At 43.9% G+C, this 22391-nt stretch overlaps 1 protein-coding gene across 1 annotated transcript in view; it reads left to right on the top strand.

The window, feature by feature from the left end:
* The window catches only part of LOC135504731 (actin-binding LIM protein 1-like), a 152504-nt gene that overhangs the window by 86213 nt on the left and 43900 nt on the right, over positions 1–22391 (top strand). Inside the window, exons 7-8 of the mRNA XM_064923550.1 lie at positions 19553–19640; positions 19854–19918. Coding sequence (XP_064779622.1) covers positions 19553–19640; positions 19854–19918 — 153 coding nt within the window. The remainder of the gene's footprint in view (positions 1–19552; positions 19641–19853; positions 19919–22391) is intronic.

Here is a 22391-nt window from a genome sequence, read left to right as displayed (position 1 = left end):
TTACTCTTGTAAATCAGTTTCTCTAAAATAAATAAACTCAGTGAGATTGATGGGCGCTTCTTTTTACTCAGGACAGCTAGCGCGTGCTGTGTTAACGTAATTCAATTTCTGTGATGCTCAAGTGATCTAGAAGATGTTACTTGCGGGAACGTAGTGGTGCTTGAATGAACATCCAATTATATTGCTCAAATACAAATGGCATAACTTTTGTACATGTAGTTTTCAATAGTAGACTGACAGATCAGGTAAATGTTGAACTGGAATGCAAAAATGTGCAGAGTACTGGCCCGGTCGGTGCTGATGCTTTCTTTGAAAGTGGTGAGAAGTAATGGGCAAATGTGGTCTCGCCACACGTTTTCCGGTGGTTCTGATATTAAAGCGTCAATCTGTCATCATTTTTTAAAAGTTTTAAATGATTTACACTCATTGATTATTATATGATATAACTTATACAGTGAATTCGGAAAGTATTCAGACCCCTTGATTTATTTTCAATTTTCGTTACGTTACAGCCTTAAACATTTTGTAGAATTTGTAGATTTTTTTTGTATTCAGATGTTTTACTCCGGGCATTTTTTAAGAAACTTTGGCAGCGATTACAGCCTTGGGTATGACGCTACAAGCTTGGCACAGCTATATTTGGGGAGTTTCTCCTATTCTCTGCAGATCATTTCAAGCTCGGTCAGGTTGGATGGGGAGTGTCGCTGCAGAGCTATTTTCAGGTCTCTCCAGAGATGTTCAATCGGGTTCAAGCCCGGGCCACTCAAGAACAATCAGAGACTTGTTCTGAAGCCACTCCTGCATTGTCTTGGCTGTGTGCTTAGGGTCATTGTCCTGTTAGAAGGTGAACGTTCGCCCCAGTCTGAGATCCTGAGCGCTCTGGAGCAGGTTATCATCAAAGATCTCTGTACTTTGCGCCATTCATCTTTCCCTCGATCCTGACTACTCTCCCAGTCCCTGCCGCTGAAACAGCCTTAGAACATGTATCTACGGCTGTCTGGACCAAAAGAGTATGGCATGACATACTCTTTCTGGCCAGACAGCATGGACTACGAATAGAGTACCAGTTAAAAGTTGACATACCTACTCAATCAAGGGTTTTCCTTTATTTTTACATTGTAGAATAATAGTGAAGACATCAAAACTATGAAATAACACATGTAGTAAGCAAATCAAAATATATTTTATATTCTTCAAAGTAGCCACCCATTGCCTTGATGATAGCTTTACACACTTGGCGTTCTTTCAACCAGCTTCATGAGGAATCCTTTTCCAACAGTCTACATATGTTGAGCATATGGAGCAGATTTTCATCAAGGATCTCTCTGTACTTTGCTCTGTTCATCTTCCCCTCGATCCTGACTACACTCCCAGTCCCTGCCGCTGAAAAACATCCCCATGAGCCTCCCGGGTGGCGCGGTGGTCTAGGGCTGTGCCACCAGAGACTCTGAGTTCGAGCCCAGGCTCTGTTGCAGCCGGTCGCGACCGGGAGGTCCATGGGGCAACGCACATTTGGCCTAGCGTTGTCCGGGTTAGGGAGGGTTTGGCCGGTAGGGATATCCTTGTCTCATCGTGCACTAGCGACTCCTGTGGCCGGCCGGGTGCAGTGCACGCTAACCAGGTTGCCAGGTGCACGGTGTTTCCTCCGACACATTGGTGCTGCTGGCTTCCGGGTTGGATGCGCACTGTGTTAAGCAGCGCGGCTTGGTAGGGTTGTGTTTCGGAGGACGCATGGCTTTCAACCTTCATCTCTCCCGAGCCCGTACGGGAGTTGTAGCGATGAGACAAGATAGTAACTACTAACAATTTGATACTACGAAATTGGGGAGAAAAAGGGGCTAAAATTTAAATAAAAAACATCCCCACAGCATGATGCTGCCACCACCTTCGCTGTTGGGATGGTGCTAGCTTTCCTCCAGACATGACACTTGTCATTCAGGCCAAAGTGTTCAATCTTGGTGTCATCAGACCAGATAATCTTGTTTCTCATGGTCTGAGTCCTTTAGGTGCCTTTTGGCAAACTCCAAGCAGGCTGTCATGTGCCTTTTACTGAGGAGTGGCTCTGTCGAGCCACTACCATTAAGGCCTGATTGGTGGAGTGCTGCAGAGATGGATGTCCTTCTGGAAGGTTCTCCCATCTCCACAGAGGAACTTTAGAGCTCTGTCAGACTGACCATCAGGTTCTTGGTTAACTGCCTGACCAAAGCCCTTCTCCCCCGATTGCGGTTTGGCCGGGCAGCCAGCTCTCGGAAGAGTCTTGGTGGTTCTTCCTTTTAAGAATGTTGGAGGCCACTGTGTTCTTGGGGACCTTCAATGCTGCCAACATTTTTTGAGACCCTTCCCCAGATCTGTGCCTCGACACAATCCTGTCTCGGAGCTCTACAAACAATTCCTTCGACCTCATGGCTTGGTTTTTGCTCTGACATGCACTGTCCACTTTGGGACTTTATATAGACAGGTGAGCGCCTTTCCAAATCATGTCCAATCAATTGAATTTAAAACAGGTGGACTCCAATCAACAATCAAGTTGTAGAAATATCTCCTGGATGATCGATGGAAACAGGATGCACCTGAGCTCAATTTCAAGTCTCATAGCAAAGGGTCTGAATACTTAGGTAAATACGGTATTGATAAAACCACGTTTTTGCTTTGTCATTATGGGGTATTTCGTGTAGATTGGCATTTTTATTCAATCCATTTTAGAATAAGGCTGTAATGTAACTAAATTTAGAAAAAGGGGTCTGAATACTTTCCAAATGCACTGTATAATAAATGAGAGAAGGTTTGAATCCTAATCAACACATCCAATGTGAGTACATATTTTGTTTTTAGTATTGTCGTCAAGCTGCTTATGCTGAAAAGCCTTGTTAGTGCATAGGTCAAATTTTGCTTTTGAATTTCCGGTCTTTTTCGGCTTTAATCAAAAGCTAATATTTCACTTAAAACGTTGTTTCAATTGAGAAAATGTACAAAAAGAAATCATCCCACCCTAGTCTTTAATGATAGAGATGCATTTAACATTACACGGCAGTAAGAAAACTTCAGCCTATTTCTTTATAGCCACAGGTAGGTGACGTCAAATGTAAGGTTAGAGCCATTATGATAGATGTGTGGCAGAAGACGTGGGACAGCGAGCCCAAGAGATGGCATTTATATGTTTTCCAAAGAAAGGTCCATTTACATTTACATAAGTCATTTAGCAGACGCTCTTATCCAGAGCGACTTACAAATTGGTGAATTCACCTTCTGACATCCAGTGGAACAGCCACTTTACAATAGTGCATCTAAATCATTAAGGGGGGGGGGGGGTCATTTAAAGGTCAGATTAGGCAGGAAGAGGTGGTGTTTGCTCGGTTGAGTCTAGAACATTGTACATTTAACTCATCATTACATCTGGTTGGTAAGCATGTGAACTGTGTGTATGGCAGGGCTATTCAACTGGTGGCCCACGGGCCAGATCCGGCCCGTTTATTAAATTTAGACTTGCCGTTTGATAAATTCTGGACATGAATAAAAGATCTCCCAAATATTCCAAGCCAAAATCCGACATGCAGTGGCAAAATAATACTAAAATGGTGCGGACAGATATGGCAGCTCTGCTTCTGGCTCCTAAGCAACTTTGCAATATTTCGTTTTGTTAGATACTACTGCACTGTTGGCGCTAGGAATACAAGCATTTCGCTACACCCGCAATAACATCTGTTAAATATGTGAATGTCAATGTTACGAATCCCTTTTGGCCCGACAGTCTAGGGGGATGGTAATGAGACTCGTAACATAACTCATGCAAATTATTATTGTGACAAAGGAAAAGTGTGAACGAAATAAGCACGACAACTGAAATCTACCGTCAAACTCTAGGTTTATTTATAAACACACGGTAATGGGGGGAGCAGGGAAAGGGGCTGAGCTGGACCCAAGGAAAGAAACAATAAGTATTCAAAAACACCCCTAAGCTAGACTAGCCTACTTTAACAACAGCTAACTAACTAACCAAAAATACAGTGGGTGGTCCGCCCAGTTCTAACTAGTGTATTTAACAAAGTTCACCTACGGGTAGTGTATGCCCATGGGCGACTTGTCTTGGTTTCCCCCTTTTCCACCAGCAATCAAACACAAACACCATAACCAAAAACAATACTCACAGGTGATGACAAAGTGGTATGAGGTGCTTAAACAAAAGAGAGGTTACGACACAAAGCGAGAGTGAAACACAGAGACCTACAGACATGGCATTTACAGAGAGATTGAGCTGAGCTGAGCTGGGCTGAGCTCTAGAACAAACAAATGATGGGGTTTTTAAACCATGGGGAAAGAACTGTGATAGGTTTAGGAAATATGAGGAGGTGTGTCTTCTGATTGATGATTGATTGTTGACTGATTGGGGAGTGATGATTTTCACCTGTGAGGGGAGAAGGAGAGAAAAGAAACACACACACAGGATAACTGTATCCGTAACAGTCAACAATAACATGTGATTTGAATAACACCATTGTGGTTGTCTAGTGTGTATTCTGGCGTTTTTTTGTGGTTTCTACAGGGCCGGCGTTTGTCTGTCCAAATAAAATATTGATAATTTAATTGACTGAGATGCGCTCAGACAAAAAGACGCATCAATCTCAGTTAAAGTATACGAGCGAGCGAAACAGCACCCCTCTGTTTCAGTATGTGTAGACCATGTATCCTAGGCTGTCTGGACCAAAAGATTATGGCATGTCATAATATTTCATATACATGGACTACATTTACAGTACTAGTCAAAAGTTTGGACATACCTACTCATTCAAGGGGTTTCCTTTATTTGTACTATTTTCTACATTGTAGAAATGAAGTAACACAATCTATGAAATAATACATATGGAATCATGTAGTAAACAAAAAAGTGTTAAAACCAAAAACATTTTAGATTCTTCAAAGTGACCACCCTTTGCCTGATGACAGCTTTACACAATGTTGGCATTCTCTCAACCAGCTTCATGAGGAATGCTTTTCAAACAGTCTACAAATGTTGAGCACTTGTTGGCTGCTTTTCCTTCACTCTGCGGTCCAACTCATCCCAAACCATCTCAATTAGGTTGAGGTCGGGTGATTGTGGAGGCCAAGTCATCTGATGTAGCACTCCATCACTCTCCTTCTTGGTCAAATTGCCCTTACACAGCCTGAAGGTGTTTTGGGTCATTGTCCGGTTGAAAAACAAATGATAGTCCAACTAAGCACAACCCAGATGGGATGGCGTATTGCTGCAGAATGCTGTGGTAGCCATGCTGGTTAAGTGTGCCTTGAATTCTAAATAATATCACTGACAGTGCCACTAGCAAAGCACAATCACACCATCTCCTCTATGCTTCATGGTGGGAACCACACATGCAGAGATCATCCGTTCACCTACTCTGCGTCTCAGAGACACAGCAGTTGGAACCAAAAATCTCACATTTCCACCAGTCTTATGTCAATTGCTAGTGTTTCTTGGCCCAAGCAATTATCTTCTTATTGGTGTCCTTTAGTAGTGGTTTATTTGCAGCAATTCGACCATGAAGGCCTGATTCACGCAGTCTCCTCTGAACAGTTGATGTTGAGATGTGTCTGTTACCTGAACTCTGAAGCATTTATTTGGCCTGCAATTTCTGAGGCTGGTAACTCTAACGAACTTATCCTCTGCAGCAGAGGTAACTCTGGCTCCTCCTTTCATGTGGTGGTCCTCATGAGAGCCAGTTTTATCATAGCGGTTGATGGTTTTTGCGACTTGAAGAAACTTTCAAATCTCTTGAAATTGTCCGATTAATTGAACTTTATGTCTTAAAGTAATGAACTGTCATTTCTCGTTGCTTATTTCAGCTGTTCTTGACATAATATTGTTAGGTAAGAACTGACGGGGAACTATAAATGCCCAAACCAAGTTTATTCACCCAAAGGGTTGGACAGCTGAACAGACGAGAAACATATTCGCACAAGTACTGCTATTTAACCCTTTCTCCTATGCTGAGTCTCCTTCTACACATCTGAACAGCCAATACATCTCCGTTGCTAGACAGAACCTTAGAGATATCGGTTCTTCCTCACTTCATCTGCCTTCGGCTCCAAATTCCTCACTCCTCCCCATAATATCCCTGATGTCTAAAATAACAATAACATATTCTGACATAATGTAAACATTCTACATTGGCCTCTCTCCCTCTGTCATGAATAAGGATACTTCATATTTTCACATTTAGAACTCAGGACCCATCAATATGGACTTGGTATTTTATCAAATATGGCTATATTCTGTATACCACCACTACCTTGTCAGAACACAACTCATTGCCTCAAATGCATTAAGAATGAAATAAATTAGGGTGGAGACATATCATCATTATATACAGATATCTGTTTTCCGCCTCCTGCGAATTGGAAAGTAAAATTGGTGGTTGCACAGTGCACAGTTAGGACGCTGGATTGCCCTAAAGTAAATAGATTTTTTGCCAAAATTATATAATTACTCTTGTCTAAGCAAAATTATTCAAAATTCTTCACCAGGGAGCATGACTTAGCCACAGAGGATCATTAGCTTCTTTAAAAATGGGAAGCCTGACATTTGGATAGTGCACCTGGCAATAAGTCTAGCTGATTGAGTTGCGGTTGTCAGTGAAAAGCGTCTAAAATGTGTGTGAAGATAATGTGTCTCGAGTATAACTTATGTTGCATCAAGAAGAGTGGTGTGTGGCAAAGATATGGTGTGTCTCTCTCCAGAATACATGCATATGTAGGAAAGTGGCCATTTTGTCACAGCCTACCAGGAGTGGTGGGTTGGAATCAGGCGCAGAGAGCAGGATTTAAGGGTTCAGTAAATCGTGATTTATTCTCTGGCCAAAAAAAGGTCACGCCAACATACAGGGCGCATAAAACAGACCAGCCCAAACACAGGACCAAACAGTCCGGAGAATAAAAATATGAAAACCACAACCAACAGAGTAACAAAAAACAATCCCGCACAAAACAAGGGCGGGTCAAACTACTACATATAGGGAAGCTAATTAAATCAAAATACACACAGGTGGAACTAATAAGACAAAACCAACAGACAAACAAAAAAGGGATCGGTAGACGACTGCCGAGCACCGCCCGAACAGGCAGGGGAGCCAACTTCGGCGGAAGTCGTGACAGCACCCCGCCGCGTGCCGCCACCGGCCTCGAGGACGACCCGGAGGACGAGGCGCCGGGCGATCCGGGTGGAGGCGGTGGAAATCTCTCAGGAGAGAACGGTCCAAAATGTCCCCCACCGGAACCCAGCATCTCTCCTCCGGAACGTACCCCTCCCAGTCCACGAGGTACTGTAGGCCCCCCACCCGGCATCTCAAATCCAGAATGCTACAAACCGTGTATGCCGGGGACCCCTCAATGTCCAGAGGGGGTGGAGGGACCTCAGGCACCTCACCTTCTTGCAGGGGACCAGCCACTACCGGCCTGAGGAGAGACACATGAAACGAGGGGTTAATACGGTAATACCTAGGAAGTTGTAACCTGTAACACACTTCGTCTATTCTCCTCAGGACTTTGAACGGCCCCACACACTGCGGCCCCAGCTTCCGACAGGGCAGTCGGAGGGGCAGGTTTTGGGTCGAGAGCCAGACCCTGTCCCCCGGTGCAAACATGGGGGCCTCACTGCGGTGCTGGTAAGCGCTCCTATTCTGCCGTTCTCCCGCTAACCGTAGCGAGGCCTGGACGGCTTTCCAGGTGTCCTTGGAGCGCTGTACCCATTCCTCAACCGCAGGAGCCTCGGTCTGGCTCTGATGCCATGGGCCAGGACCGGCTGGTAACCTAACGCACACTCAAAAGGGGACAAATTAGTTGAGGAGTGGCGTAGGGAGTTCTGAGCGAGCTCAGCCCAAGGAACATACCGTGCCCACTCACCAGGCCGGTCCCGACAATAGGACCGCAGAAACCTGCCCACATCCTGGTTTACGCGCTCCACCTGCCCATTACTCTGGGGGTGAAAACCTGAGGTTAAGCTGACCGAGACTCCCAGTCTCTCCATAAATGCCCTCCACACTCTGGACGTGAATTGGGGACCCCGATCAGAAACGATGTCCCCAGGCACCCCATAGTGCCGGAAGACATGGGTAAACAAGGCCTCCGCAATCTGCAGGGCCGTAGGGAGACCGGGCAACGGGATGAGACGACAGGACTTAGAAAACTGATCCACAACGACCAGGATCGTAGTACTTCCCTGGGACGGGGGAAGGTCGGTAAGAAAGTCCACCGATAAGTGTGTCCACGGCCGTTGTGGAATGGGGAGGGGTTGTAAACTTCCCTCTAGGCAAGTGCCGAGGAGCCTTGCTCTGAGTGCACACTGAGCAGGAGGAGACATAAAATCTCACGTCCTTAGGCAGCGTGGGCCACCAGTATCTCCCTCTAAGACTCCGCACTGTCCTCTCGATGCCAGGATGACCCGAGGAGGAGAGAGTATGAGCCCACCGGATCAGCTTATCCCGGACCCCCCTCGGCACATACTGAGTCCCCGCTGGACAGCTAGGGGGGGCCAACTCTAACCGTGAGGCCCTCTACATCTCCGCATCCACCTCCCATACCGCCGGTGCCACGAGACATGAAGGTGGAATGATGGGAGTTGGCTCAAGGGACCGCTACTCGGTATCATAGAGGCGGGACAGCGCGTCGGCTTTGGTGTTTTGGGAGCCTGGCCGGTATGAGATGGTAAACCGAAAACCTGGTGAAAAACATGGCCCCTCTAGCGTGCCGTGGATTTAGTATCCTCGCTGCCCGGATATACTCGAGATTACAATGGTCAGTCCAGATGAGAAAAGGGTGTTTCGCCCCCTCAAGCCAATGTCGCCGCACCTTCAGAGCCTTGACTACAGCTAACAACTCCCGGTCTCCCACGTCATAGTTTCGCTCCGCTGGACCAAGCTTTCTCGAAAAGAAGGCACAAGGGCGGAGCTTGGGAGGCACGCCCGAGCGCTGGGAAAGCACGGCCCCGACCCCCGCCTCGGACGCATCCACCTCCACTATGAACGCTAAAGAGGGGTCCAGATGCGCCAACACGAGCGCATTGGTGAACAGCTCCTTCAAACGACTGAAAGCTCTGCCCGCCTCTGCTGACCAACGCAAGCGCACCGGTCCTCCCTTCAGCAGTGAGGTGATGGGAGCAGCCACCTGACCAAAACCCCGGATAAACCTCCGGTAGTAATTGGCAAACCCTAAAAACCGCTGCACTTCTTTCACCGTGGTCGGAGTTGCTCCTTATGACCCCCTGCGTTACCATGTCCAGCGGCACCGTAGCCTCCCTATCTACTCCTGACCCTAATGGTCGGCTATCTAAGGAGTGCACGGGGAAAGGTAGGTCTAACGACACCAGGGGAATCCCTAGCCTTAACGCGAGCCCACGATCCATGAAATTCCCAGCTGCGCCTGAAATTCCCATAGCGCCTTATGCTGTAGAGAGGGAAGAAACCCAGGGAAAGAAGTTAACACATACATATGACCGACAGGAAGCTCTGGGTGAGTCTGGTGCTTACTCACCTGGGGTGATCGAGTAGTGCTCCGCCTGCCCTCCCGACTCCCAGACGAGTTCCTCCAGCACCGGTCGCCGACAACAACTGGTGCAGGAGGACACTCCTCCTCCGGTCCCCCTCGAAGCCGCCCCTCCTAACTCCATAGGGATAGGGGCAGGAGGGCTGGGAAATGGAAACGACAGGACCTGATCCGAACGCCCGCGGGCAGCCAGCAGGTTGTCGAGACGGATAGCCAAGTCAATGAGTCGTGACACATTTGGCAATGTCTGATTGTCTTAACTCACCACGTACACCACTAACAACCTGAGCTTCTCGGTCATGTTTTCTTCGCCTCAAAAAAACAGACTTTGTTAACTTGTGTAACATCCATTGCGATTGATAGTTCCTCAGTATTTCAAAAAACCTTTCCAGCCCTCCCGGCCTTGATAATCACCAAGAGCAAAATACTCTAATCTGATGATATCATACATCCAGTGGAAACATAATTTAAAAACTGTCCCAAACTCATTAGCACAGCAATTTCGGAAGGCCCGGAATAGGCTAGTTGTTTCAATGTGGCAAGTTCGCTAGCGACCTGCTTTGGGCCGGCCCTGGGTTTCAAAGCAAATATGTGGTATGTTGAATTGGGCTCTAGTGTTTAAACGCTTTAAGCTACAAAATATTATGACCCCATTCCTGAAAGCTATGACTGTCAGGACACGTACGTGCCTTCTGTTTTCCTCTCTGATGCTCACAAGGACTCGTTAGATGAGAGTGTGACAAAATGCACCTATGACTGAGGGAAATTAATTCAAAGCATACTTTCTTCAGACTGGAATTTGGCATTATCTGATTTTACATATCTCTGTATTATTAACTGCGATGCTTCATTTTTTGATGATTTTAAAATTACCCAATTACTTTTAAGAAGCTTTTAAATAGATGTTTAAATTTAAAAAAGAAAATTGCATTTTCATTTTCAATGATTATCAAATTTGTTTGACTCATGTTGGTTTCCTAATTAATTTTAGCAGCATTTAACTTTAATAAAAGTGCTTTATTGGTGTGTGCGTGCTCATTGCTTTTTTGTTTTTATACAGTTCTTTTAAAGAATAATCACACGTGGAAAATGTCTGTCCTCCCTGCAATTAAACTTGTTTACATCTGGCCCCTGTAAGAATTTAGTTGAAAAGGCCAGTTGTGTGGAGTGTATGGTTGATGAAACCGTGAAGCATGTGTTGATGTGTTGTTGTAAGTACCGATATGTGGAAGAGATAGTTTGTTAGAAGATAGTAAGTAGGGCTTTTTTTAAATGGTAGTAGTACAGGATTAGGTAGGAGGGTAGCTTTTCTTAATGCATGTTTTTTTTAATTAATTTAGTCTATATGGTGTGATTGACTCGAGTACAGTAGGTGGCGGCATTTTGGTAAGTGGAATTGTTTCGATTTTTTTGTCTATCCGACTCCGAGGAAACGTGTGCTTCGAGTCACGCGGCCCGGGGACAACCTGTGGTGTGCTTTGTGGGGTAGCGTTGAGTGTAGTGGTGGATCAAATTAAAAGGAATATTTGTTTGTGAAGCCTGCCATTTGGTGAGACGTAAACCTAGTGGCAATGGCAAGACTGTCTTGTTGAGCTTTGAGAAAGATTTTGTTCGGGCGCCAGGCAGGTATTAACCAGGCCGGGGGGGAAAAATGAGTAGAGTAGAATAGAGAGAATAGAATAGATAGAGTACCACTACCCGACCCACACACATCAGCAGAAGAGACTGTCTAGAGTATAGCCTGTTTGCCAGAAGCCAGTGGAGAGAAAAGAGAAGATACACATATAAACCCACGTCACAGCACAGGGGTAACCCCACCAATAACACCTCATAATATAATAATAATGGCAGAGCAATTGAACAGCAACTTCATTGAAACAATTTAGAAGAAAGAACCCAGTCATCAACAGAGGATTTGCAATATTCTGTATTCCCTTCCAGTGGAGGAGTGCAAGCTAATGAATGTGGGGGGTGTACATAGACAAAATGCCTTAAAGGCCTTTAAAAAATATCCACAATCTTTTCGGCCACAGGTCTTTAGTACACCCCACCTCAATACAGTTCAAATAACAATACTCAACTTGCAAGCAGTCTCCCTTTTAACTAAAATGCCAAACCAAATACTTCTGACAGGGCAATAATAATACAGCTCTAATCAACATCAACAGGAAGTGCATTTGAAAAATAGAAAGACTGCTGCAGGGTAAAGCACTGGAATGATAGAGGGAAGAGAAAGAGAACAAGAGAGATCTTAGCTGTGGTCTCCAGGCGTGCAGTTGTACTGTCTGATCACCTGATGGTTTGTTGGTTTGTATGTCAAAGCTTCGCAACAATGTTGCTACTAATCCATGCGATCCATAACCGGTGCGGTCCCAAATGATAACATCCACGACCTAGAGAGGTCACACCGATGATTAAGTTTAACATTTTATAAACTAAACACACTGAAAATAAACAAAACTTCTGCAGCATAGCACACACAATCAAACTGTGGCGCCAACCAAGAGCTCCCTCCCAGAGAGCTGAAAGAGCTGTCTTTATTTCCTCCTTCCTTATTGCTGATGCACCCTTAAAGTAGCAGCGCACGGTGAAGGCTCCGTGCAGGATTTCGCCACAAAGTGCAATATGTGCCATGTAAAAAAGCTAACTTTTAAAACTTGTTAGAGACAGAGGGCAGCATTCAGAATTTTAGATGACTGAGGTGTCCAAAGTAAACTGCCTGTTACTCAAGCCCAGAAGCTAGGATACGCATATGCATGATAGTATTGGATAGAACACTCTAAAGTTTCTAAAACTGTTTATGCCTGTGAGTATAACAGAACTGATTTGGCAGAAAACCTGAGGACCAATTTTTTTCCCTGTTGACCTGCCAGCCAATTCCAAGCTTAAGCTATTGAAACCAAAGACTTCCGCCTCCCAAACTGCAGTTCCTATGGTTTCCACTAGATGTCAACAGTCTTTAGACATGGTTTCAGGCTTGTATTCTGAAAAACCAATGAGGAAAAGTTGTTTATCCTCAGGAAGTCCCATGGCAAAACTAGTCTAATTGCACGCATGACCGAAGGAGCGCGCTGCGTTCTTTTCCTTTCCTATTGACAATATTTGAAATAGGATCATTTATTAGATATTACAGTACCTAATAATGAATTAGAAACGTTGTTTGATTTGTTTGGATGAACTTTACTAGTAATGTTTGGAACTCTTATGTCTGCATTCTGAATGGGTGGATTACTGAACTCAATGACGCCTACTAAATAGACTATTTGGGATATAAAGAAGGAATTTATCAAACAAAACGACCATTCATTGTGTTCCTGGGACTCTTGTGATTGCGATCAGTGGAATATCTTCAAAAGTAAGTCACTTATTTTATTGCTATTTGGGATTTTGTGACGCCTGTGCTTGTTTGGATAATATGCTGTTGTGGGGTGCTGACCTCAGATAATCGAATGCTAAGCTTTCGCCGTAAGGCCTTTTTGAATCTGACGATTTGGTTAGATTGCCAAGATTCTAAGCTAAATAATAATGTATGACACTTGTATTATCATGAAGGTTTAATATTACGTTTTCTGTGTTTTGAATTTGGCACTCTGCAATTTCACCAGATGTTGTCGAGGTGGGTCACTAGCGCGACCCCTGCGCCAGAAAGGTTATTCCAAGTTTAAGTTCCTTGCTCAGAACATGAGAACATATGAAAGCTGGTGGTTCCTTTTAACATGAGTCTTCAATATTCCAATTTAAAAAGTTCTAGGTTGTAGTTATTATAGGAATTATAGGACCATTTCTCTCTATACCATTTGTATTTCATATACCTTTGACTATTGGATGTTCTTATAGGCACTATAGTATTGCCAGCCTAATCTTGGGAGTTGATAGGCTTGAAGTCATAAACAGCGCTGTGCTTCAAGCATTGCGAAGAGTTGCTGGAAAACACAGGAAAGTACTGTTTGAATGAATGCTTACGAGCCTGCTGCTGCCTACCTCCGCTCAGAAAGACTGCTCTATCAAATAGCAAATCATAGACTTAATTATAATATAATAAACACACAGAAATACGAGCCTTAGTTCATTAATATGGTCAAATCCAGAAACTATCATTTAGAAAACAAAATGTTTATTCTTTCAGTGAAATGTGGCATTCATAAGTATTGCTGTTACATTGTACAACCTTCAATGTTATGTCATAATTATGTAAAATTCTGGTCTTTGTTAGGAAGAAATGGTCTTCACACAGTTCGCAATGAGCCAGGTGGCCCAAACTGGAGTTTCCTCGTCTCTTCGTGGAGTGTAATGTAATAGGCCATAATCGGCGTCCAAAAATGCAGATTACCGATTGTTATGAAAACTTGAAATCGGCCCTAATTAATTGTCCATGCTAATCTAATCGGTCACCCTCTAATGTCAATCTATCACTCTCTCCCCCTCAGTTTTCCTCTGGAGAGGCCTGTCTTGGATGAATAGGTCCAAGGGAAAGAAGGCAAGAGTACAAGTACAGTACCATGGTCTAAGAGAGAGGTGACATGAATGAGTAGTGCTGAGGGCAGATGTGTCACGAGAGGAATCGCAGACTTACACTAATACGTGATCACATACAGACGTGTAACAGTGTTAAGAATGTGCTGTAAGCTCACTCCGCAGCTAGCTTGAAATGTTGCGGATGAAGCCATCCAATTTGTGGCTCAAACTGTTGGTACGTTGTCAAGGAGGACAGTTGTGTGTTTGCGAGCAGAGGATAACTGGTTTGTGCCCAGTGTGGGACAGTGGAGGAAGATATATTGTTTTTGCATTAGCACTACACACCTGATTCAAATCATCAACACATGATAATAATTGATCATTGAAATTGGCATTGTAGTGCTATGACAAAAAAACAAATGTGTCCCCCTTTGGGTGCCCAGGACCAGGATTAAGAAATGGTGTTCTATCTAGACCAGTCAAGGCATTCCTAGACGATCACCAGACATTTCTGTAGAAAAGCTAACGATAAAGGCTTTCATTCCTTGAAAATAAAGTCTCAACGAAGGAAAGACAGGACCCTCTGCTGAGAGTAATGCCGTGTTCAAAACAACTGGGAACTCAGAAATCTCCGACTTCCAACTTTAATGCGTTCAAGACAACCTGGAACACTGGTGGGAAATATTATCTGACTGGAAAAAATCGTTTTGAAAGGTCATCCGACTCGGAATTCCAAGTCGGATACTCTGGCATCTTTCTAGAGGTCTGACTTTCCGACCTGAAGATCACTGACTTCATGATTTTACCTTTTTCCAAGAGTTCCCAGCACCATGAAAGCACCATGACCATCAGATGCAGGTACCACCAGTCCAGTAAAATAAAACAGATAATTATTTGCAAATTATTCAAATGTATGCTTAGCTGTGCCTCGAAAGTGCTACACATTTTGTTATCAAAGCTAGAGTTTTGAAAGGCCAGGCATATAGCCAATATGCTGTGATAATGCATTAGGGCTACTGCACAAACCTCATTCCTATGTAAGTTTTTATTAGGTTAATGTAAAAAAAAATAAACAATGTTTAAATCAATTACCTGAACGCTAGGTCTCGGCTTGCTTTTTGATTGTGAAAGTGATCTTGACTAAGAGAAGGTTGGATACAACTGATCTAGACTAATCACATTACCCTCCTCACCTCTCCCTGGCTACCATATGTAAAAATGATCCATCTCTGTCAACACATTGACTATACTTCAATGGATGTTTGTATCTGTTTGCTTTATACCGCTCTCCGCGAGTCATCCAAAGTTGTAAATGCTAAGCCAAGAGTGTAATATACTATGTCTATAGTACACACTGTGCAATACTGTATAATACTCAAGTCATACACTATCTGAAGTATAGGAGATGTAAATGGAGTGTGAACTGCCTGACAATGCGGGGAGAGCATGGGAACTCGCACTTGTTTATAGCTTAGTCCTAGCTTTGCATGTGTGGGTCAGATGTAAACTCACGCCACGTATAAGCTTATTCTTGCTTATTTGTTGGGGTTCAAGTTGGCAGGACGTAAGGGAAGTATGTTTAGCAACTTAGTACTTAGTCCTGCAATGGTCAACTCTCATTAAGTTAGTTACTTTGCATAGCTTGTTCACCATGGAGATAAACGTGGCGCGCCTTGCGTCACCGGGGAGAGCTGCAAGTCTGCACGAGGGAAACATGCAAAGCATCTCGATCTTGGCAAGGGTAGGCGTGGAGCCCGAGGGCTTAACAAAAACCGGGAGAGTACCGGTGGACAAACCAAGACAAAGACAACTAGAACCAACCCTCAGCACCGCAATACGAGTATCACCCAGGTTGGTACACTGTCACAAGTAATTAAACGAAGGACAAACCCGAACAAGATGCCACATGCCAAACCGAGTGGGGGGACAGCAGAGCACCCAGATAGAGAGGCAAGCTAGCAAGGTTCTCTATGCTATTGATATCTGGATATACTGTACATCTGCGCTTATACACTCTAAGAACTTACCAAGAGAATCCTCTCAGGAGTGCGCAGAGAAAAAGAAGACGGGGCCCAAGCAAGTCTCTTCTTATTGGTGTCCTTTAGTAGTGGTTTCTTTGCAGCAATTCGATCATGAAGGCCTGATTCACATAGTTGAGATGTCTGTTACTTTAACTCTGTGAAGCATTTATTTGGGCAACAATCTGAGGTGCAGTTAACTCTAATGAATGTCCTAACTTAATGATGGACTCTAATTTCTCTTTGCTTATTTGAGCTGTTCTTGCAATAATATGGACTTGGTATTTTACCAAATAGGGCTATCTTCTGTATGCCAACCCTACCTTGTCACAACACAACTGATTGGCTCAAACGCATAAAGAAGGAAAGACATTCCACAAATTAACTTTTAACAAGGCACACCTGTTAATTGAAATGCATTCCAGGTGACTACCTCATGAAACTGGTTGAGAGAATGCCAAGTGTGCAAAGCTGTCATGAAGGCAAAGGGTGGCTACTTTGAAGAATCTTGAATATATAATATAATATATAATAACACTTTTTTGGCTACTACATGATTCCATATGTGTTATTTCATAGTTTTGATGTCTTCACTATTATTCTACAATGTAAAAAATAGTAAAACACTTAGAAAAATCATGGAATGAGTAGGTGTGTCCAAACTTTTGATTTGTACTATAAGTACTAGAAATACATGTTTATACAGTTGAAGTCAGAAGTTTACATACACCTTAGCCAAATACATTTAAACTCAGTTGTTTCACAATTCCTGACATGTAATCCTAGTAAAGATTACCACAATAAGTTGGGTGAATTTTGGCCGATTCGTCCTGACAGAGCTGGTGTAACTGGGTCAGCTTTGTAGGCCTCCTTGCTCGCACACGCTTTTTCAGTTCTGCCCACAAATTTTCTATAGGATTGTGGTCAGTGCTTTGTGATGGACCCTCCATTACCTTGACTTTGTTGTCCTTAATTTGCCACAACTTTGGAAGTATGCTTAAGGTCATTGTCCATTTGGAAGACCCAATTGCGACCAAGCTTTAACTTCCTGACTGATGTCTTGAGATGTTGCTTCAATATATCCACATTATTTTCCTACCTCATGATGTCATCTATTTTATGACTTGCACCATTCCCTCCTGCAGCAAAGCACCCACACAACATGATGCTGCCACCCCCGTGCTTCACGGTTGGGATGATGTTCTTCGGCTTGCAAACTACTCCTTTTTCCACCAAACATAACGATGGTGATTAGGGCCAAACAGTTCTATTTTTGTTTCATCAAACCAGAGGACATTTCTCCAAAACGTACGATCTTTGTCCCCATGTGCAGATGAAAACCGTAGTCTGGCTTTTTGTGGCGGTTTTGGAGCAGTGGCTTCTTCCTTGTTGAGCGGCCTTTCAGGTTATGCCAATATAGGACTCGTTTTACTGTGGATATAGATACTTTTGTACCTCCCAAGAATGAGCCAGACTTGTGGAGGTCTACAAATTTTTATCTGAGGTCTTTGCGGATTTTGTTTGATTTTCCCATGATGTCAAGCAAAGAGGCACTGAGTCTGATGGTAGGCCTTGAAATACATCCTTATGTACACCTCCAATTGACTCAAATGAAGCTTCTAAAACCATGATATCATTTTCTGGAATTTTCCAAGCTGTTTAAAGGCGCAGTCAACTTAGTGTGTGAACTTCTGACCCATGTGAATTGTGATACAGTGAATTATAAGTGAAATAATCTGTCTGTAAACAATTGTTGGAAAATGACTTGTGTCATGCACAAAGTAGATGTCCTAACCGACTTGCCATTATTTATGTGGTGAGTGAACTATGTCGTTTTTGATTCTCTGGGCATAGATATTTTAAAGTAAATTGCATTCTGAATATTGTTTTCTTTATTTTTGAATTATTATTTGGGGTTATTAGTCTGGTCTTATTGTTTGATATACATTTCAGTATGTTCTGTTCTCTCTGTGTATCCTTTACTATTTTTCCAATACCTACTTTTACCTGAAGGGAAGTGACCCTGAAAATCAGAGTTGTTTTGACAATACAGTAAATGAGAGAGTATTCATGGGGTATATTAGACCCTTCATTTGCAGCCAATGGTTTTCTAAGTTTTCAGATCCTCTTTAGCAACAGGTGACATGTAATGTTTAAGGAGTAATTTTATTATCACGATTACATTGTGCTCTGAGAATGGCCTTAGCTGCTGCAGACAATATGTCATTCAGGCCAATGAGTGTTTACTGGGTATGGGACCTCTCTAATGGGTTATGAGTGCTTTAGCCTTGTTTATCCACTGGCTACACAGAGGGATGATACATTTTCCTATTATCTATCACCAAGAGAAGCCTTATGACACGATTACTGTAAGCCTGGAAGGCAGTGACATTATCCAAATATTTGATTTCCCATAACTCATAGTCTGATTGCATCTCTGTCTGCAGACACGCTGACACCTACTATGGCAGGAAAGAGAGAGAGGAGTGGGATAGAGAGACAGAGAGTAATAACAGCAGCAGATGAGAGAGTGGGCAAGCAGAAGGATTTGTGTCACTTACATTGAGGCAGACAGATATGCTGGTTTGTTCAATTCTGGATACATGAAATGGAGCCATTGCTACTCTTCCATTCCCAAGGGATTTGGCCATTACAGAGTGTGTGTGCAGAAGATTAATCAGGAGATTACTTACGAGCATTTCACAATTCTGCTAAAGATGAATTTTGTGTAAACACATCGATACTAGAGTTTTGATTAGTGTGGTTTGTGTGTGTGTGTATGTGGTCCTGATCCAACAGGGATGGTTAAAGACACATTTCCCAGGCCATAGCCCCATATCCGTGACACTTGTCTGTTAGAGTGCTGGTGAGTGGGAAGGGTGGTTGGTAAAGGCTGTTTGCTGCTCCATTTGGGTATGTATCTCTTCTGGTCAGTGTCCCGTTCCTAAATGCATTAGTGAAATGTCACTGTGTATGCAAAGCACCTCATTATGCAGTTTCAGGGGAGGATACTTTTGACTTAAGTACTGTACAAAGGGAAGACCGCTCCTATATTTGAAGGCAAGTTGAATGATCATGCTTTTTTTTCTTTTTTTACCTTTATTTTACTAGGCAAGTCAGTTAAGAACAAATTCTTATTTTCAATGACGGCCTAGGAACAGTGGGTTAACTGCCTGTTCAGGGGCAGAACGACAGATTTGTACCTTGTCAGCTCGGGGGTTTGAACTTGCAACCTTGCGGTTACTAGTCCAACGCTCTAACTACTAGGCTACCCTGCCGCCCCATGCTTGACAGTGAACCCTTGGTAGTGTGCCTGGATTAATGGGTGAATGAAAGGTTGATTTAATCAGTTAACTGTATACAGTTTGTATACTACATTGATGTAATGTAAATGTCTCTTGACTGCTCTTGCGAAGAAATGTACATACACTGGACATTACACTAAACCATGCCCTGGATGGAATAGTGAGTCTGCATGGCCTCAGGTGGATCATATATTCCAGTCCTTAATGATATCTGTGTGTGTTTTGTGTGTGTTGTGTTGTTTCCAGGCAGGGGACAAACACTACCATCCCAGCTGTGCACGATGCAGCAGGTGCAACCAGATGTTCACAGAAGGAGAAGAGATGTACCTGCAAGGTAAGTAGCTAAAAGGGCTGACATTATGATTGAAGCATTTTAAGCGTTATTACAGTATAGCTGGGTTGGTTTTGGCTGGTCCCAGATCTGCTGTATAGCCAACTTTTATGTTTGAACATACATGTTGGCAAGATAGCACAAACATATCTGGGATAAGGTTCGGTTTGGATGTCTTTGTTCTCTAAGACCATCTGTCTCTGTTCTGTTCCACAGGATCAACCGTGTGGCACCCTGGCTGTAAGAACACAACCAGAACAGAGGTGCAACAGAGGGAACAGGTAGGAATCTTTCTAGACATGAATGACCTCTTGTACCTTGACCTTGTTTGCATTGTTCAAGTGTCTCTTCTGTTGTCAGCCAGTCCCAATTTGCTCCCAATACCCCTTCCCATTGGACTTAAACCTTCGATGTGTGCAGATGTGTAAGTAATAAATCAAAACAAAGTTGATTGGTCGCTTACACAGATTTGTAGGTCTTATAGCAGGTCCAACGAAATGCTTATGTTACTCGCTCCAATAGTACAGTAGAATGTCTCGTAAATGCACAAATATTAAAAAAAAAATCTAAACAAAAAATCAAGAAATAACAATCCAAAGTAGATATATTACAGTGAGCATGTTTGAGAATATACTGTAAATACATGGTGGCTATAGACAATATATAATTTTGAAAAGATAATGGTATGTACAGTAGTTGGTACAGTATATTTAGGATGAGCTATGTCGAGAATACAGTATATACAGACAGAGTGAGTAAACAACAGTATATTAAATGAATGAGGTGACCAGCATTCAATGACTTTATACATGGGGCATTAGTCTCAATGTGCAGGACTGAGTACCAGACAGGTAGCCGGCTAGTGATGGTTGTTCAATAGTCTGATGGCCTGGTCATAAAAGCTGTTTCTCAGTCTCTGTCCCGGCCGATGCGCCTGTACCGTCTCTGTCTGCTAGATGGTAGCAGGGTGAACAGACCGTGGCTTGGGTGCCTGAGGTCCTTAATAAAGTTCTTATTGGCCTTCCTTCAACACTGAGTGTTTTAAATGTCCTGGAGGGCAGGCAGCGTGCCCCCGGTGCTGCACCACCCTCTGTAGAGCCATGTGGTTGATCCTGATGCAGTTTCCGTAACAGGTGGTGATGCAGCCCTACAGAAGAGTATGGTGGAAGCTCCACCACTACACGGCCTATACCTACCCAGACCTCTCAGATCTGCAAAAATCAAAGAGTTGGGGTTAAAAGGAAGGGGTAAGGAGCAAACTGAGACTGGCTGTGTCTGTGTTACTGGTTTTTAGGTGGCTAAAATGTATTTCTAGGCTGTACAGACACCTCCCCTTTAATCTTAGTCCGTCTTATGTCTACCTCTGTATGTAGTGTGTGTCCCTCACTCTGTAGTGGTTGTGTGCGTGTGAGCTGCAGGTTTGGGGTCAATTACATTTAATTTCAGTGAATTCATGAGGTATTGAATTAACTGAAATTCCGATTGAAAAGCATTGATATTTTTTTTATTGGAATTAAAATGTTTATTTCCGTAATTGATTGAATTGAAATGGAATTGACCCCATCCCCGGTGAGCTGTGACTTGGACCGCTGAATGGGCTCCATCTAAGTCACGTTGGAGAGGAGTGTAACGGCGTTCTTTTGTTGTTGAAGGAGAGTCGGACCGAAATGCAGCGTGTAAGTTACTCATGTTTATTTAAAGAAGACAAAACGAACGAACTAACACGAATAACAAAATAAATACAAAAAAAACAACAAACAGAACGAAACCTAATACAGCCTGACTGGTGAAACCTACACAGAGACAGGGACAATCACCCACGAAATGCAAAGCGAAAAACAGGCTACCTAAATACGGTTCCCAATCAGCGACAACGAGAAGCACCTGACTCTGATTGAGAACCGCCTCAGGCAGCCAACCTAATTAACACACACACACACACCCCTAACCAGCTACAATCCCAACTACTACAAAACCCCAATATGAAAATACAATACAAAATAACCCCATGTCACACCCTGGTCTGACTAACTAATAAACTAAAACACACAATACTAAGACCAAGGCGTGACAGAACCCCCCCCCCCTAAGGTGCGGACTCCCGAACGCACCTCAAAACCATAGGGAGGGTCCGGGTGGGCGTCTGTCCATGGTGGCGGCTCCGGACGTGGACCCCACTTCATAAATGTCAATGTTCCTCCCCTTCGCGTCCATAGATAATCCACCCTAACCGCCGACCATGGCCGAATAGTCCTCACCCAGAACCCTACATAATAGAAGAGCAGCTCATGACTGAGGGGCAGCTCGGGACTGAGGCAGCTCGGGACTGAGGGACAGCTCGGGACTGAGGGGCAGCTCGGGACAGAGGGGCAGCTCGGGACTGAGGGGCAGCTCAGGACTGAGGGGCAGCTCAGCACTGAGAGGCAGCTCATCACTGAGAAAAAGCCCAGTACTGAGATGAAGCCCAGCCAGGAAGTTGAATCCGGCAGATCCAGGCTGACTGGCGGATCCTGGCTGACTGGCGGATCCTGGTTGACTGGCGGATCCTGGCTGACTGGCGGATCCTGGCTGACTGGCGGATCCTGGCTGACTGGCGGATCCTGGCTGACTGGCAGATCCTGGTTTACTGGCGGATCCTGGCTGACTAGCAGATCTGGAAGAGTCTGGTTGACTGGCAGATCTGGAAGGGTCTGGTTGACTGGCAGATCTGGAAGAGTCTGGATGACTGGCAGATCTGGAAGAGTCTGGATGACT

This window comes from Oncorhynchus masou, chromosome 18 (genome assembly GCF_036934945.1).
Source record: "Oncorhynchus masou masou isolate Uvic2021 chromosome 18, UVic_Omas_1.1, whole genome shotgun sequence".
In the NCBI taxonomy this organism is placed as follows: Eukaryota; Metazoa; Chordata; class Actinopteri; order Salmoniformes; family Salmonidae; genus Oncorhynchus; species Oncorhynchus masou.
Note: the sequence above shows the minus strand (reverse complement) of the source record. Positions and strands in the feature narration are given on the sequence as shown.